Raw genomic sequence first — 17,788 nt, forward strand, 5'->3', positions numbered from 1 at the left:
ATACCGAGGGCGCACGATGCGGGAAGAGTGGTGTGCTGTTGGCGAGCGACGATCTCTCTGCTTGAGCCTCCTTGGGCGGGCGGAGGGTGGTGGAGCTCAGGAGCGGCGGTCAGAGGGAAGCGGGCGGGCGGTGCCGCGGGCTGAGGAGGCAAGGGCTGGCGAGTCAAGTTGCTGGGGGAGGATGCCAATGATGGAGAGAGCGAGAGGAGAGTTGCTCGGGGAAGGCGAGAGGTGGTGTGTGCAGGGGGTTGACGCCGAGCGCGTGCACCTGCTTGGTCGGATGAGCAGCTGCGAGGGCGGGCGGCGAAAATTGGCCAGCCAGCAGGAGCTTTTGAAAGCGCACGTCTGTCCGATGCCCAGCGGCGGCGGCCACGGTGAACACGGTGTCAACATCTGTTCCCTCCGGGAGGTCGAGGCCTCAACCGGGGAAGCGGGTCCAAGCTTTTGCTGCGTACAATCACCGCCCGCCCACCGCTCCAGCCAAGCCGCGACAAGCCCCGAGCGGCAGTGCGGCAGCGCGCTCCAGCTGAAACGACATGCTGCTGCACTGCTCTGCTTGCGCGTGCCTGCGACAGCCCGTACCTGGCATGTGCGTCGTCGCAGGCAAGGCACCAATGGCCAACGGGGCGCGTCAGACGCGAGATTCCTGGATCAAAAGCACCTTCCTTCCTGGATTCCGCCATTGGTGGCGACGCTGACGAGGGGGTTTCGGCGGTGGCACAACACCTGGAACGAACCCATCTCAACGGTCCTCCCGCCTGGCGGTTCCCTAGTCGCGTCGCTGAAAATCTGGATATCACCCTGGCGAGATGAACAGCCCGCCTGTGGCATTCCTCCTTCACCAATTGTCACAAACACGCCGTGTCATGAGCCTGAAACGGATTGATTGACTCTGGTCCTTCAACTTGTCTCTCTCCTCCATCTCGGCCCCGCCTTGGCTAGACGCCGCTCGTTCTCAAGACCGGTCGAAATCGCGTCGACGGTGACGCAGTCCGACCGAATGCTCCTCCCGCTGTCTGTTTTGATCTTGACGTCTTTGAGAACGAAGCGCCACCGGTCATCGTAGAACCCATATGTATCGCAGCGAGCCCTGAAGTTCATCCGCTTTCGCATCACGCGCGCGCTGCGTAGAGCGATGAGCACCTCGCGGTCGAAGTGCTGCCTGACCTTCTCTGCCAGCTGCGGCGAGATGGCAGTCAGCTCATCCAGCGTAGCTATCAGGGACAGGCCGATGCTGGTCCCTCGATAGTGCTTTTCGGGTTCTTGGCTGACCATAGATTAGGTGTCTACGAGAGCTTGTGCGATAGTTTCTTCGACACGACGAGTGTCCGGCGTTGAATAGAGTGCAACCTTCGGGAGAGCTGGAAATGCCACCATTCATCGCCAGCTCCGCTTTTATTCAGCGGCGGAACTGGCGAGCAAACAAAGAAAGACAATGCCAGCCATCGTTGGTAGGCTGGGAGCACGGGCCCGATCACAGGTTCCGTCCACAATACTATCTCTCAATAGCGACGATTCCGTCCACAATAGCATCTCAATGCGACCCGCACACGACCCGCAACAACACATGGGTAAGGCAAGGCTGCAGCCCACTGACCCTGTCCACTGCGATTGTGCCATGCGAGCCTATTGTCAGCCCCTGCAACACACCATGGCATATATTGTGGCTATCGCGCAGCCTCTCGCTCCTTTCTTCTCACACCTCCGATAATCTTACCTCGGGCTGTAGAGTAAAAGAATACTCTCAACCATCTTACCATAAATCCATTTGTGTCATTTCCTCTTCTCTAACCTCTCGCATTTCCACGTCCATTATGGACTTCAACTCGTTGCTTCACGCCTACAACAAGATCATGGCCGATCGTGCCACCTCCAACACCACCGTGCGTGGCAGCGACAACCAGCATGACGCCCCTCCCCCAGCCTATTCAACCCTCACCACAAACTCCACCACCCAGCAACCTCCCACGGCCGTCGCCGAAGAAGATCTCGACTCAGTCGACACCGCTTCCGACTCCGACTGCGAAGCCGAAGATGACAACACTGCGGCCTCTTCCGCTACACCTAGCCCCACCCTCGCCGTCGACGCCGCAACCGTCATCCACGGTTCGTCCAACGTCATCGCCGTGCCCCCCGTCGACGGCCCGCGCCTGACCGCCATCCTGCTCTCTCTCCTCCACGGAACTCTTCCAACCCAGATCCAAGCTCAACAGCAGCAGCAACAAGCAGCGGCCCAAAGCCAAGGCCATCGCCCTTCGGCGGTGAGTGCACCGCTGCCGCATCTCCCGGGGCACCTTCCCGGCGACGATGGCGGCAGCAGCCGCAACGGCAACAGCAAACGCCCGCTCAGCATCCGGATCGACTGCGGCGTGCGCGTTGTCGGAGACAGGAATGTCATTGGCGGACTGGCGCCGCCGGTGCGGATGAGCAGCAGCAGCAGTAGCGTGGGAACGGGCTCCCCTCCTCTTGTGGTGGCAAGGCAGCAGAATGGTGGGGTGATGGCGGACCGGGGTGACGGCCAAGCGGTTATAGGTGCCAGGGGGGTGCTGACGCCGCCGGAGACGCCACCTCCGTCCGCTGGCGGTGGTGCTGGGTCGATCAAGAGGAAGGCGGAGGAAGTGGCGGAGGCTGAGGGCAGAGCGGTGAAGAAGGAGAGAGCTGATGGTGCAGATGGAAAGATCTGAGAGATGTCCATGACTGTATGACAAAGTCAAATGCTCGAGGTAGCTGGATTGCTTGCAATTTTGTCGGCAAGGATGCAATCATTGATGAGCAAACAGTGCAAAGAGTATCGGGGGATCTCACGACTGGCATCATGTTAATGGACACAACATCCACGATGGCGGCACCCTATTTTCCTTGTATCTTGCAGGCATTTCTCGGAGGATACTTATAATTTTCTTTCTTAGCATGATGGCTTAATATCAACAGGCAGCATAACATAAAAGCGACTTCATGTTGTTGACCAGCAAGGGACTAATCGGCAATCCAATCATCATTCCTGAATTTCCTCCATGTGAATAATCGTACAACACGTGAGCACTAGGCTTTCTTCGAATCCCTTCCAGCTTCTTGACATAGGGTAATATTGCAACTCATCAAACCGTGCCAACTCCTCTTCCATTTGACACCTGAATGCTTTCCGATATGGCCACAGCCGTTCGTACGATACCAGATGATCCTCTCAAAAAGATTTGATGATGCTTTTCCTGAAGTTCATCCGCGAAGGACGCGAAAGGAAAAAAATCCCAAATGTGACGCCAGCCGAGGGGCATTGCAACCGCGGCAGCAGTCTTTCTTGAAGCAGAGGAAAGACAAACGCCTGAACACCTGATCAACCCGCAGATGGGGAATTCAGGCGACCGAGATACTCGAAGATGAAAATGGTGATACTCCATAAGCCTGGTCTAAAGTTAAAAGGACAGAAAAGACGGCGCATGATGTGACGATCACCGCCGAGTGTGGACATCGTAGATGAAAAGATTGTGCGACCATGGGGGAAGCTTCTTGTCGCGCTCATACAAGTAGCCGCAGTTGTGGCACAGTGACTGCAAGGCAAAAATCGTTAGTGACCTGCGTGCACCGATATGTCTCAAATCTTAAGTCACTCACCCTGGAACCGTTGGGGCCATCCCTCACAGCCCAAACCGCTGAACCATGCACCAGACAGTGCGAGCACCGCCAATTCTGCCTTTCCCTGTGGACGCGATGAATTATTAGCAAAAGATGCCAAAGCTACAGCAGTAAAGTGACGCTTACCACTCTTGCAGGCCTCCTCCTTGGCCGCCGTATCCGCCTGTTGTATCTGGGCTGTCCCTGTTTGGCGGACTCAAGCTCCGGAATCGCCTCTTCTTCTTGCTGCGTTCGCCTCTACCCATGCGCTCATCGGGGTCTGGGTTCGCGAAGTAGTCGCTCTGCGGCATGCCGCCTGACATGTTCGCTGTGCTCGAGAAGCGCGCAGTCTCGCGGCGAAGGCGTCGAATCTGGCGTTCACGATCGCCCTCGCGCTTCTCAATCTCTTCCTTGGAAAGAATCTCGACCTTTGGCTCCCACTCATCCGCTAGGTGCTCTGGATCGTACCGCCACCCAGCCTCGGCACCTTCGGCGGCCTCGTTCTCAATCTCGCCATAACCCACCAGGCCGCCATTCTCACAGGCTTCTTTCTTAAGTCTCAAGACAGCTTCATAGATAGCGTGTGTCATGGCTGGCACCCATTCCCCCGCCAGGCCAAGATCGGCGCAGGTTTGTTTGGCGAATACCTCAGCAAAGCCTGGGGGGTGCAGTAATGACCACTCGAACTTGTCGCTGTAAAGACGATTGAGCAGGTTGATATTAAGGCTTATAATGCATCGGTAGGTGTCATCAGGGTTGTGAACGTCGTCGGAGGGAAGAGGGGTGGCGGTGGCGGAGATGCTGTTGCCGCTAGGTCCCACAGGGACGGGGGTGCCATTTGGAGCAGCAGGAGTGGGCGCAAGGGTGCTGGCTGGCGCTGGTGTTGAGGATTGCTCGCGAGGTGTTGCCGGGGGTTGAGTGGATCGAGGCGCCGTTGCCGCGCCGTTGGCTGTGTTTGTAGAATGGAACAACGGGTGCATTGCGACTCCAGCATACTCTTCCAGCTGTTGGCGTATCTGGTTGGCAACCTGCGTGATGATGATGGGCTTCCTGTCGTTGGGGAAGTCCAGCTCCTCTACAAAGACCTTGGCGAATTGATCAGGCGTCGTCAGCGCCTCATGCAGATTCCACAAGAAGGCATCTTTCAGCCTGAATGCGGGGGTAACGTCGGGTTGCCTGTAGGCAGGCAGGCTTTCGTCAATGCCAAAGTCGCGCGCGTTGTTCGGAGTGGGCAAGGGTGCTTCCGGGCGGAAAGGCTGGATGTCCAGATCGATGCGGATAGGAATCAGGGTGAGCGGCAAATGCGACTGTATTTGAAGTTGCTTCTCCGTCCTGCAATTCAGTCAGCCAACGGCGTTGGAGTGCAAAGCGGGGGTGAATGCATACAATGCGCGCTTCGGCTTGCCCATCCACTCTCTCCAAATGCCTTGCACCTCGACCGGCGCGGTGAGCTCCTTGCCCAGCTGCGAAGCGTCTTGGCCCAGCTTCGCCTGTGGATCGTCCTGCTGCCTCAAGCTGCGCAGGCCAGTGGGCCTCCGCCTAGGCCCCTCGCTGTCCTCGAAATCGTCGTCATCAAAGCCATCCTCGGCGTAGTTGATGGCAGTGGTTCCTCGCTTGGTCGTCCGCGACGGGGGTATTTGGGTGAGCTGAGGGATGACGGGCTGCAGCAGCGAGTTGCCATAGGTGCGAATGCGCGGGGCGTAGCTGGAAATGAACGCCTGCGGCGGGTTGGCCTTCGCGGTGACGGACGACATGGCGCACAGGTGCTGAAGCGCGCGCTCTCGCAAAGATCAGTCGGGAACGCGAGGACGGCGGGATGGGGAAGCGAGCTCCGCGCGACCGGCGACAGTGTGCGATGAGCAGCGGTAGGTTAGTCGATCATGCGCCACGGGAAGGGTCCAAGGCGGGCTGGTAGTGGGAAGGTTGGCAGAGATGCAGATGTTCGCGAACGCGCGCACCCGCCAGGACAAGGGAACCCGCAATCGCGCCAAGGCCCCGGCCGCGTTTTTCGCTCAACACCACGCCAAGCATCCCTAGCCCCCAACACTCCCCTTGCGCCATGGCACGTCGTGTGTCTGGCTGACTCTAACGGCCTGTCTTTCCGGCCAAGCTCGCCTTCTTGTCTTATCCTGCGCGACCTGCCCCGATGTGGGCTGTTACTGCATCGTAGCAGGCGCAAATAGGCGGTCGACACCTCACTTGGACATGGAAATCAAACAACGAAGCGCTACGGAACTTGGCAATGGCTCACTTCATTGCCTCAGCATGGTTGACGCGGGCGAGTACATTTGTCTTCACTTTGAGTTCGCCGACCGCACAGTTTGATTCAGTTTCGCATCCCAAGGCCATCATTCCTTTTGATGCCTTCAAAGAAGCTTCGCGAGCTGACTAGATGCTGAAGACAATGGCTATATGCAGTTGAAAAAGCGTCTCAGATCCGCATTGAGAACTTTCAAGTAACGACTTGAACTCCGTGTATGCGGTTTGCTGTTCCTAGGTTTCCTAAAAATATCTCCAGCAAAGCCATTTGACCTGCTAATTCCAGAACCAGCAGCTAAAAGCTTGGTCTCGACCTCATTGCCTAACATGAAGTCTTTCGCCGCTGTGAACACATTGTTATCACTGGCATTGTGAGTGAGTGAGTGTACATTGAGACGCGGTCTAGAACAATGTGGGTGGCTTGCATATGGCACCCACCCGTGCATTGTCCCATTCACAATTGTTTTGCAACAATGACCCGCACGGGCCCAACATAAAACCACCCTCGAGCCAGGCATTTCTACCTCTTCCTCAAGACACTCCTTTGAAAGCATTTGCACAGCATCCACTGGCAGGACCAGATCCTATTTCCCTCTCATCATCAAGCTAATTCTCTTCTACAACAGCTTTCGACATGCGTTTCCGTACGGTCAGCTTGGCTGCTTTGGTCGGCGCTGTCATGGCACCGGCTGTCAAGGCACACATGATCATGGCGCAGCCAGTCCCCTATGGGATCGACACTCTGAACAACAGTCCCCTCGAAGGCGACTATCCTTGCAAGCAGCGCGCCGGCGTCTACGATATTAGCAAGATGAACTTCATGGAAGTCGGCAAGCCGCAGATGCTTTCCTTCACCGGCACTGCTGTCCACGGCGGCGGCTCATGCCAAATCAGCGTCTCACTGGACAAGCAGCCCACCGCGTCATCCGTCTTCAAGGTTGTCCACACGATTGAGGGAGACTGCCCTGGTGTGAACGGCGGGCCCGATACCTTCAACTTCCAGCTCCCTCAGGGCTTCCCCAACGGCGAGTTCGCACTGGCCTGGACCTGGTTCAACAAGATCGGAAACCGCGAGATGTACATGAACTGCGCGCCCATCACTGTCACCGGCGGCGCCGACAACAAGGACGTGTACAACGGACTGCCCGACATGCAGCTCGCCAACATCCCCCAGACGACCTGCAAAACCGTTGATAGCACCGTTCCCCTCCTCCCCAACCCAGGCGACTCCGTCGACAAGCGTGGAGACGGGCCTTTCCAGGACATGCAGGGCGACTGCGGCGCTCCCACCAAGACGCAGCCGCAAATGGGCGGCAGCTCTGGCAACGGCCACGACAGCCCGTCCTCCGATCAACCTCCTGTAATTCCTTCGTCACCTCCTTCGCCGTCTCCAACTTCAACGAGCATGCCGACTCCCGAACCCTCTACACCTGTCGAAAGTGCTCCGGCAGCTGCTAAGCCCTCGACTTCTGCTGGCGGTAGCAGCAATGCTGGTTGTGCCGAGGATGGCGCAATGGTCTGCAATGGAGCCAGTCAATTCGGCATCTGCAGCTTCGGCAAGGTGGTCTGGCAAGACGTCGCTGCCGGAACAAAGTGCGAGGACGGCAAAATTACTTTCGCGAAGAAGGAGCGCCGTGTCGTCATGCGCGGCGTTGCTGGACGTGTTAGCTACAACTTTACTTTGGAGTAAACAGAGCTGCTCGCATGGACCATGGAAGGGGGCTGGCTAGCGTCGATCAGATGCCATTTCCAGCAGCGAATTGCATGGCGTGGAGTTTGATTTGGTTTCAATTTTCATTTTCAATGCTTTGGCCCCTAGACTGAGACTGATGAATAGAATTTGAATAGAATTTGTATTCTTTTCGCTTATATTTGCAAACACTTTAATATAGTGAGAGTTTTGTAGTTCGGGCGTACAGTAGTTTACTGAAGTGTTGACCTAGGCAGAGAGGTGTTTTTTCAAAAGCGAATACATATTCAAAAACACTTTAACCTAAACTTCTCACAACCCCATTCCGTTTCGGCCATACACTGTCTGCTGGTGTCTATAATAGTGCCCTGTAAAAGCTAACAGTCTCTCTTGCACCGAGTCCATCGCCGTGTTATAAGTCGTCTCCGGGTTGGGCTGGTCAGTCAGCGCTGCTTTGTTGAGGAAACCTTTGTTCGAGGCCGCATGGCCATGAAGGTGCACCGACGTCGTGTACAGGATGTTGACGCTTTCAGTATGGCCCTTTGTTCACCGTAAAGCTGTGATCTGGGAGATACCTGAGTCACCCACACAAGTGCTGCAAGATTGGTTGGACGAAAACGACTAGCTGCACCCGAAATTCATTCCTCGTTCGCGTTCCTCAGGGCGGGACCCCATGACCTGTTAGCCTGCACCACCACCTTCCCATCCTATACTTCACAGGCGTTCCGTGGAACTGTCAGTCACGCAAAATTAGCCAGCGCTTGGTGTTTTCTCTCGTTCTTGGATCATGGCGGCTTCCGAAGGCTCAGGAAAATGCCCCAACCTCGATAAAGCCGGTAGAGAAACGGGGAGGCAGATACCAGAACAAGACACGGACGAAGGGCGAGGTAGAATGGTTGAAAGAGGGGCTGAATATGGCGAGAAAGTAATCAACGTCGGCTACTACACTGACCCCCAAGGATCTGGTGGAGACTCCAACGAGGATCAATCCGAATCCTGCGAACCGTGGGACAAAAACAGGCCAAACTGGACTCTGATTCAACTCGAGAGAAGGCAGAATGAAATTGAACGTATAACAAAGGAGCGCCGACAGGAAAGAAAGGCCCACCTTCGAAGTCGTCCCAAGTCGAATCTTTGCAGAAGCATCAGTGCCGACCAAATTGAGGATAGCCTACATGAAGGCGGAGAAATGTCTCCCAGTAGCTATCCAAGGAGCCCGCCACGCGCCAAGTCGGCACCGCCGCTCAGTCATGCTGAAAGCACACTTGACTGGAGTGATGACTCGGACCAGCCCGAAGACGAGCAGGAAGATGATATGGATGCTGGAGAGAGAGTTGGCCCCGGTAAGAGTGAGCCGGAGACCGGCTCGCTGAAGTTCGAGCACAAGAAGTTCAAAAATACCCAAAGCCCCAAGGAAGCCGACTTCTACCTGCACGAACAGCGCGCGCGCCTTCTAAATAAAACCAGATACCAGTGCGACCATGAACTCGACCACTTATCTACAAGGGCCTTCAACGCACTCCAGAACGAGATTGCAATGTGCACAGATAATGTGTTCGAGCAAATCGACATGGAGAAGCAGCCGCACTTGGTCCAGATGGCAGAGGAATTAGTACGCTGCCAAGAGAAGATCCTGAACGCCTTGGAGGTGGAAACAAGGTCTTGGCATGCAACGAAAGTGAGATGGATCGACGAGAGAAAAAGGCTAAAAGAAGAGGTCAAGCAGGCTGTGGCCAAGTCGGTCTCGGCTGCGGATCGAAAGATGAATGATTTGAAGAAGGAGAACCGGAAGCTGAAGGGGATGATTGCGGAACAAAGACAGGCAGTGTTTCTCATGAAATATGCCCAAACGCACAAGGATAGCCAGGAATGGGACTACGACATCAGCGATGCGGCTGATGATGTTGCACAAGTCCGGGTGGAGCTTCTGAGAAGTCGGATCGAGTTTGTGTCAGTTTCTAGAAAGAGGGGGGAAGTATCTCGGCCCAACATCAAGGAAAGGATCCTGGAGGAGCTGCACCGGATTCTAAACGCCGAGTGGGCGACGGATCAAGAGGAGATGGCCAGGTTTTACTACGATCGAGGACTGTCTCTTTTGATGAAGGATGCAGAGGCAGCGGTAGCAAGGCGTGCGCATTCGCGGCATGTGGCTGGGGCTGTGGCTATGCAAGGGAAGATAATCTGTAAGTTACGGCGGTTGGGGCGTGTGATAGGTGGAGGGGCTGACAACTTCAGGACGAAAAAGGGCCCATGGCCCGTGTTGGGCGCTTGGGCGCTCCTGCCCAGTTGCCCCGCCACCGCATCCATTTGACATCATTCGCTCTCGGGGATTCGGCACGCTGCTCTGCTGACACTTCCCACCCACCAGCCTCGGTTTCCGTCAGCATATATTCTCCTTGCCCGCTGCCGCTGGGCGAGTTCACCACCGCCACCATGCCGTCCTTCAAGCTGCTCTTCCTGCTCGCCGTCGCGCTGCTGGTGCTCTGCCCCGCCCCCGCCGCGGCCTTTGGCGCCGGCAACATCGCGAGCATCTCCACCATTGAGGGCAAGAACTGGCGCCATGGCGACATCGAGGACATGCTCAAGACTGTTGCCTGCCTCAAGGGCCACAAGTGGTCTTCCATGATGATCAAGCGCGTCTACTTCGGCAACTGGCTGCGCGACTATTCGCAGGCTGTCGACGTCGGCACCCTCAAAGGCGTCCAGGCAGACACGATCCGCATTCTCGTGTGGATTCTCGCCTTCATGTCCTTCGGCTACGCCACAAAGGAATTCGAGGTCACGCACGAGCGCCTCGGAGGTGAGCCATCTGCCTGTGCACTCTCCCGACTCTAACGCTAATCGTGCGCAGTCTATCGTCCGGAGGAGCACATTGATAACCCCAAGGTAAGCAGGGAATAATGCCGCCGCGCAGCCGGCCCCCGTGACTGATGTGCCTTCCAACAGGACTACGCAGACAACCAAGATGCCCGGCAGTACGATTCGCGCTTGCGCGGGCCTGTGTCGCAGGAAGAACTTGACATCGATCCTCAGACTGGTGAGCTTGGCGCTATAACTTGCATTCTCCTTTCTGACCGTTGTAGGCATGAAAAACTACATCGCTAATGAGCGCGGTGGCTGGGCAACGAGCGCCGGTTACATCAGGCACAGTTTCAAGCGTGCCATCCACTATGGCCGCATGTACACCCACGGCGCTGGTGGTAGCAAGGGACGTGAGGAGGACCTCTGCGAAGCCCTCCGCTGCCTTGGCCAAGGTCTCCATTGCATCGAGGATTTTGGTGCTCACACTAACTACACCGAGCTCGCTCTGCGCGAGCTGGGCTTTCACAATGTCTTCCCTCACACTGGCACTGCCACTCAAATGAACCTCCATGGAAAGCATGTCTTCCCGCTCGTCACTGGTACTTTCGGCGGCGTCGATTTCCTGCACTCCGTCCTGGGTGAGGCTACAGATCATTTTACCCAGTCCAACGTCGATACCTCGGAGATCGACGAGCTGAATCTCCAGCTCGGGAATGCCTCTGGAACTTCGGGGAAGCGCTCTAGCGGTGGAAGTGCTGGTGGTGATGTCGAGGCTTTGACCAGCCTTCTGAGCAAGATCCCCGGCACTGGTTCGCTTTGCAAAGAGGCTGCCGAGCTGAAGGCTTCATCAGACGCCCAGGCCGCAGAAAATGCCCGCATGAGCGGCGCCGGTTATGGCAGCTCTCGCGCCGACCCTACATTCGCTGCTCCTCCTGGCTCTGTTGGAGGCCCCCCTGGCCCTGGCATTCCGGGTATGAGCCCCGACTTCGATCCTCAGTCCATGGTGCCCAAGATCTATCCTATCCTGGAATTCCGCGACAAGGTTGTCCGTGCTATCAGCAGCGTTATTTCCAAGATCCCAGGCCTTGAGTCTCTCGTCGAGAAGATTTCAGAGCGTGTGACCATGTTTGTCTTCGCTCTGCTTGCTCCATTCGTTCAGCCCATCATTGCTGCTGCTTCGAAGCAACTCAAGACCGGTTCTTCTGCCGTCATCGATGCCAGCGGCAAGCACCAGTACGAACCTTGGACGGACCCTCACTGCACTGATCCGACTCACTCCCTTTTGTCCAAGGATCACTTTTCCAACATCCTCAACGAGCCCGCTGGCCAGATCGCTTCAGCCATTCTGCAGTACGTTGCTCCGCGTGTTATTTACGCCATGGACCACCCGAATGTGCCAGTCGATGAGGTCCTCAACGACGTTGTGCGTGTATTCCATCACCCTGCCTTGCGCGATCGTCACTGCGAGCTGCATCGTAACATGTTCTCCGTCGTCGAGAAGTGGGTGCATTCTCGTTCCGATCGGGGCCATGGTCTCAACAACATCCTTAGCTCTGAGTCCGTTCGCGCTGGCAAGAACCATTCCGGTGAGCAGGGCGGACACGGACACGGACACGGTGGCCATGGCCATGGTGGTCACGGGGGCTACGCCGCTCACACTAGCAGTGGCAGTGGCGGTGGGGCGTCGAGCTTTGGCAACTTGGCAGGTCTCGCGAACCTTGGAGGTTCTGGAGGAGGAAGTTCCAGCGGTGGCGTTGGAGGTCTGCTCGGAAATATAGGCAAGTTGACTGGTGGAAGCAATCCGCTTAGTAGCTTCCTGGGTGGCAGTGGTGGCAAGCGTGAAGTCGATTCACCGCCACAGTCATACAGTCCTGGCCCTCCGCAATCCCAGACGAACTTTCACCCCTACGGAGAGCACTACGCTCAATCGCCTGGTCCACACGGCTATCAGTACCAGCAGGACGCGCCGTTGCCACCGGGTCCGCCACAGAATAACCCCGCGGATCCGTACGCCTTCCCGAGCCAGTACCAGCAGGGCTGGCAAGACGGTGGCCCGCCGATGGCACCTTACGGCCAACAGCCTCCCCCGCCTCATGGGGGTTATGGCGGTCCACCTCCGGATCAGTACGGCCAACAAGGTCACTGGGGGCAGCAACAGCAACCGCCGCCGCCGCCAGGCGGTTACTGGGGTGGCCAGTATTAGCTTGCCTCCAGCTAGCAACCGCGGAATGGGAGTTAACGGCAGGTATTTTACTGAAATGATTACGTCGGCTTTGGAAAAATGGATTCGCAGGGACGGTAGATACCCAGTAAGGCAACAACAAAAGGATAAAATAACCTGGGTTGCGTAGGGGTTGGTAGGTGCGGCTTGCTTGGCGGATGTTTTCTTTAGCTTTTATGCTTATGCATGCATTAGAAATGATATACTTTACCCCTTGATGGAGTTACATGTGATGTCAATGGCACAAAACATTCAATGTACCTCAGGTATTGTCGTTCACCAACCCAGACATTCCACTCTACACGGGACATCCTACGACTGTGTGGTGTGCCCGTGCGGACCTCAGTCACAATGAGAGCATTGAGCTGCGCGAGGCGATTGGCTATCATGTATCCAGGAGCTTATTTTGTTCTAGTCCTTCATGCGAAATAAGCATTAAAATACTGGCAGTCAAGCCTTCGCGCTTTTCCCAAGAATAATGGCATGAGCCTCATATGCGCCAAGGAGAAAGTCCCACTCGTCTGGACTCGTCGTGCAACTCATTTCTTCTTCTGGGCCAGCTTCTCGGTCTCCTTTTGCAGCTTTTCAATGGTCTCTTGCGAGGCCTCGATCTCACCGCGGTCTGCCTTGATCTGGAAGAATACCGCTATTAGTTAAGAGTGCCGAGACAGAAAGGTATGAACTTACAATCGACTCGCTGTCAGAGGCCAGCTCGTCCTTCCAGTGACCCTTTCCCTCCTTCGACTTCTTCAACAGGTCCTGCTTGTGCTCTTCAACCTCCTGGTGACGGCCCTCGTCATCTGTGTTGGCACAAGAGTTAGCACGGCTCTTTGCTAAACTACTGTTCAGCCTAGCGCTTTATGAGCAGAACGCAGATCTCGAAATTCAACAGCCACATCTCCCGGCTAAAGTATCCGAAGAGTCTGGCAAACCACGGAGCTAGTTGAGCTCTGTTAGGGTTCCAAGCCATTGTGGAGAATGCGGCTTCCGTCTATCGACGCCTTCGCACAAGAACCAAACCTTGCCTTCAAAGGGGTGTCTTACGCAGCTTCGTCTCTTTGCCGGCAAATCTCGGCGTCGATGTTTGGAAACCCATGCGTTGGGCAGCAAAGATGGGGGTGCGTGAGACGCGGGCGAGATTCCTGATGGCGGACATGGCTGCGTATGTCTTTATTGTTCGGTTTGGTGGAGTGGTATCGGAAGTGACGACTGGGCTCTGTGAATGATGAGCACTGACACGTAAGTTTTATTGAAAGAGGCGATGGAGGGGACGCATTGAAGATGCCGGAGTGAAAGAACAGTGGGGAGGCGGGGAAGAGGGGGAGCTCCATCTCAGCATTGAGCTGAGAGCTGACACGCTGATTGCAGCTCTCGCACGCGGTCAAAGACGTACCTGGATGGCAGTTGTGGGAATTGGCGATGTGGAGTGAGAGGAAGGTTGATTTGATGTAGGAGGCAGGTGGTACAGCTCTTGTATGGGGAATGGGTTCGGTGTGTCTGAGGGAGCTTTCCATCATTCGCATTCATGTCGTCATCGCCCTGGTCTGTGCACCGTCGTCATTACGTTGCGCATTTCTCAAGCTTGCGAGCCGTCAATCTGTCGCTTGTAGCCATCTCCACCTCGCTTTCAGCTCTGACAAAGAATTGTTGTCACCTGGCAGTCAGCTGCAAGACCCCATACCAAGGTGTTCACGCGACAGGGCAGCAGCGGCACCTGCAAGGGCCTTGCCTGCATCACAAAACTTAGGGAATGTTTGACCCCGCAAACATTGGAAGGTCAGCGGGAGCGCAGGACGAAGGGCGAGGCGGCAGAAGGTCACAGGCTGCCAGCGCGCCTGCTTGGAGACTCAACCATGCACGATAGGATGGACTGGTGTCACTCTGAACTAGTGTTGGCTAAGTTGGATCCGATAGAGATGCATTCGGTCTCTAAAGTAATAGCAAGGGCTGTTGCACTGGTCGCCCTGTATACAAAGGAACGACGGAGACCGCAATAACGTATGGAAAAGTAATCCAATCCCACGCCAGCCGGTGAGAAGATATGAGAAAAGCTAATGCAGAAGAAGAAGAAGAAGAAGAGAGAAGCCATGATTCGTCCCAGCGTACATGCGTCTTTGAACTGTGTATCCGTTGAAGAAGACGAACCAAAGAACAGAAGACCCGGAGCGGGCCGGTTGGACGAAAGACAATGCGCTTTGTTCCTCTGCCTTGCAAAGGCTGATGATAGAAAAAAGTGAGAAAAGAGCTAAAACGACATTCCCAACCGACACCGCCGCTAGATTTCTTGTGCATCAAAAACAAGGACTTTCGCCGTGGTATACCAGCAAGACCCAACCCGTTGCAAGACAACACCGTGACTACCGCCAAAATCCGACCGCCATGAGGTCCCGCTAACATAGGAAATGTGTCCTACTCTGCGCGGCAGATAATTCAGACATCAGCCCGCCCAGTCCGAAATAACACCTCTTTATGATTTTTCTTGATGAAAAAAGCCGAAAAACACCGATGTACGCAACCCAAGCCATGACGATGAAATGCCGTGAGAACGCTCAAGCCAACATGACAATGCCAGACGCGCGATCTATCGAAATGAAACGTTTTGTCGTTTTTTCGCCACATTGCAACGCCGTCGTCCAGGATGTAGTGGGTATCCCTAGGAGAAATCGTCGTCGACCTTTGTACAAAGAGAACGTAGTAGCAGAATTATAAACGGATCCTCCGGGAGCGGCGGGTATTATAGCAATAGAGATCCGGAAGAGAAGGGAGAACACCCACCAGCCTCGACAACGCAGCACGCTGCAATGCGATCCGATAGTCGCGCCCGGCACTCAATGCCGGCGAGCCCGTTCACCAGCGGCGCGGCATGAACTGCTGCTGCATCTGCCTCGCGGGCGAGACAGAGGGCGGGGGGCTGGCGACGTTGCGCGTGCTGGGGTCAACAATGGGGATCGCATTGCGGGTGCGCTGCGCCAGAGGCTGGTGGAGCTTCGTCTGAGAGGGCTGGAAGCTGGCGGGAGTGAAGGAGCTGGAGGCGGACGAGAGGACGAAGCTGGGGGTGGGCTGGAGCTGGTGCTGCAGCGGGGACGATTCGGGAGACCCGCTCGACAGCGACGATCGGTCCGATCCGGAAGAGTGGATGGATTGCAGCTGTGCGGCAGCACATTAGCCATCAAAATTCATCAAAATTCCATCGCGCGGCGACAGCGCCGCAACGCACAGCCCTCGGCTAGCACGCATAAGCACTTACATCGTCGTCGGTAAGCAGGTGGAAAGGGCAGAAGATCTCGTCGTCCTCGAGGTCGAAAGAGCGAGCAGCCTCGAAGTCCCGGCGGAAGGCGGTGATGGCGGGGGCCTCAACAACCTCCTTGGGAGTCCTCACGTTGCGGAACTGCTTGTGGTTGTGGGCAGCCTGCGAGCGAGGTTGTCTCCGGGGGCGGCCGCCGGGGTGGTGCTGCTGCGAGTGGTTCATGTGGATGTTGTGGTGGGGGGCGCCATAGTAGAAGTTGGAGGTAGACATGGTGAGCTGTCGATGGTGGTGCTGGGCGGCGTGCGCGGGGTGCTGATATAATGCGTGGTTGTGGTGGAGAGAGCGGCGTGGTTCGAGGGCTGGCCTTGGTCACGGTCTGGGTCACCCGACGGTCGAGATCACAACAAAGGCGAAACAAAGGGATGCGGCGGAAGTGGCGTGCGCGGCGAAAGCAATGCTGAGAATCGAAGGCGGAGAGGGGGGTGGTGAAAAGCTTTTGGGAGCGAACAAGCGTTGGTGGAGAAGGCTGGTGTACACAAGAAGCGGCTGTCGATGGACGAGGGGGTGAGGGGGGCGACTGGGTGTGGGAGGCGGCGAGTGAAATGCGCGGCGGCTGGCCGAAGTGGCCCAGAGCAAAACAGGCGTAGTGCGCGCGCGGGCCAGGTCGGTGGCGAAGACTGCCGCGCTGTCCGTGTGTTTCGCAGCCTCCCAGCCCGCCCTTGTCTCCCGCTCTCGAGGCTCCCTGCGCCACGCCCGCCAGCGCCTGTACCGCTCCCACGCACGCCCGCTGCGAGTCTCGAGCCGCCGTCCTGCGCTGCGCCGCCGTCGCGGCCGCCGTCGCCCAGGAACCAGCGCCCGCGGATCGAGCAATATTCCAGAGCAGACCCCAGGAACCCGTAGTGGGCTCGGCCATGCCCTTCTGGTGCGCCTAATGCAGGGCTGGGGTCGCCGGCCAATCATCTCCGCACCGGCACAGCCCCTCGGATCGAGTTGGCGCTCAGCGACCGTCAACGGACTCGATGGCCGTCACGGTGTAGCGCAGACCGCTCCTTTGCACCTCGTTCGCCAGCCCCGTCCTGCTGCGCGCCAGCCCGCTGGGAGGGGTGCCCATCTGATCAGCCCGCCGTTCCAGAAGCTCGCGCATGCAAGCAGCCCTCGTCCCTCTTGGGCAGCCCCCGAGTCCCGAAGCTCCACCGTCTGTGGCAGCCATGCTTCGTTGGCACGCTGCCCTGGCCTGGCGTGGGCTTCCGCACTTCCGCCCAGCGGCCCTGCTGACCCTTTAGCTCAACCCTTCCGCCCGCCTGCACGCACACAAGTATCGTACAGCAGCCTCCTTGACCGCTGTGTTGCATGCCAACAGCCGCTGTGCATTGGTGCGCAGCTCAGCAAGCGGCTGCTGTCCTTTTTGTCCGACAGCGCCCGAAGCGCGGATGCGTTGACGTAAGCGGGCCTGCGCCTATTTCCCCACGCTCGCAGCTGCCGTGCCAATCTCGCGCTGGCTCGAGGCGGCCGTCAAGGGGGCCAGCCACCAGCGCCTGCTCGAGCAATCACTGGTGGTGTACGTGATCCGCATGATGTGGTGAATCAGGAACCCCGACACCGCTCGCCTGGCGCCGGTTTGCCTCTTGGGGTGACCTGTCAGCTTGGCGATTGCGACAGCCGCCTGGAGTCTCTCTCTCTCCCGCCGGACCTGGATTCGTTGTGCCGCACAGCTCGGATCACCCGTTGGTGGTCCGATGGCACTCGTCCTTACGCCTGCAGACTGCTAAATCCCCAGCCCATGGTGTCTTGAAACTCTGTTCCGCAGACGGTGTCTGATATGTGCGGGCTTTTGTTTCAGACCCAATGTTGTGGACGCGTGCATAATGCGGACTCCGGTAGGCGAAGCCGGCTGCGGGAGAGACAAGGGACCCGTCCAGCAGAAGACTTGTAGGGCAGCAGGCGGCTCTTGCTTTTG

At 56.9% G+C, this 17,788-nt stretch overlaps 7 protein-coding genes across 7 annotated transcripts; 3 read left to right on the plus strand and 4 right to left on the minus strand.

Moving 5' to 3' along the window:
• Positions 1-900: 900 nt before the first annotated feature.
• Positions 901-1,275, minus strand: LTHEOB_9124 (Transcription initiation factor IIA gamma subunit; the record flags this gene model as incomplete). The annotated part of the gene is made up of 1 exon (XM_035518678.1): positions 901-1,275. The coding sequence occupies one exon, from the start codon at positions 1,273-1,275 to the stop codon at positions 901-903; it is 375 nt and encodes a 124-aa protein (XP_035369154.1).
• Positions 1,276-1,814: 539 nt separating this feature from the next.
• Positions 1,815-2,684, plus strand: LTHEOB_9125 (uncharacterized protein; the record flags this gene model as incomplete). Its single annotated transcript, XM_035518679.1, has 1 exon — positions 1,815-2,684. One exon carries the CDS (start codon positions 1,815-1,817, stop codon positions 2,682-2,684), a length of 870 nt encoding a protein of 289 aa, XP_035369155.1.
• Positions 2,685-3,449: 765 nt separating this feature from the next.
• On the minus strand, positions 3,450-5,366 carry LTHEOB_9126 (Zinc finger GATA-type protein; the record flags this gene model as incomplete). Its single annotated transcript, XM_035518680.1, has 4 exons — positions 3,450-3,548; positions 3,613-3,697; positions 3,760-4,944; positions 4,999-5,366. 4 exons carry the CDS (start codon positions 5,364-5,366, stop codon positions 3,450-3,452), a joined length of 1,737 nt encoding a protein of 578 aa, XP_035369156.1.
• A 1,139-nt stretch (positions 5,367-6,505) lies between these two features.
• LTHEOB_9127 (Lytic polysaccharide monooxygenase) lies at positions 6,506-7,561 on the plus strand (the record flags this gene model as incomplete). The annotated part of the gene is made up of 1 exon (XM_035518681.1): positions 6,506-7,561. One exon carries the CDS (start codon positions 6,506-6,508, stop codon positions 7,559-7,561), a length of 1,056 nt encoding a protein of 351 aa, XP_035369157.1.
• A 1,189-nt stretch (positions 7,562-8,750) lies between these two features.
• Positions 8,751-12,566, plus strand: LTHEOB_9128 (Heterokaryon incompatibility protein; the record flags this gene model as incomplete). The annotated part of the gene is made up of 5 exons (XM_035518682.1): positions 8,751-9,690; positions 9,930-10,361; positions 10,413-10,447; positions 10,508-10,598; positions 10,645-12,566. 5 exons carry the CDS (start codon positions 8,751-8,753, stop codon positions 12,564-12,566), a joined length of 3,420 nt encoding a protein of 1,139 aa, XP_035369158.1.
• A 557-nt stretch (positions 12,567-13,123) lies between these two features.
• LTHEOB_9129 (Mitochondrial carrier protein) lies at positions 13,124-13,680 on the minus strand (the record flags this gene model as incomplete). The annotated part of the gene is made up of 3 exons (XM_035518683.1): positions 13,124-13,216; positions 13,272-13,384; positions 13,629-13,680. The coding sequence occupies 3 exons, from the start codon at positions 13,678-13,680 to the stop codon at positions 13,124-13,126; spliced, it is 258 nt and encodes an 85-aa protein (XP_035369159.1).
• A 1,751-nt stretch (positions 13,681-15,431) lies between these two features.
• Positions 15,432-16,101, minus strand: LTHEOB_9130 (uncharacterized protein; the record flags this gene model as incomplete). The annotated part of the gene is made up of 2 exons (XM_035518685.1): positions 15,432-15,731; positions 15,832-16,101. The coding sequence occupies 2 exons, from the start codon at positions 16,099-16,101 to the stop codon at positions 15,432-15,434; spliced, it is 570 nt and encodes a 189-aa protein (XP_035369160.1).
• Positions 16,102-17,788: the final 1,687 nt, after the last annotated feature.

This window comes from Lasiodiplodia theobromae (genome assembly GCF_012971845.1).
Source record: "Lasiodiplodia theobromae strain AM2As chromosome Unknown scaffold_30, whole genome shotgun sequence".
In the NCBI taxonomy this organism is placed as follows: Eukaryota; Fungi; Ascomycota; class Dothideomycetes; order Botryosphaeriales; family Botryosphaeriaceae; genus Lasiodiplodia; species Lasiodiplodia theobromae.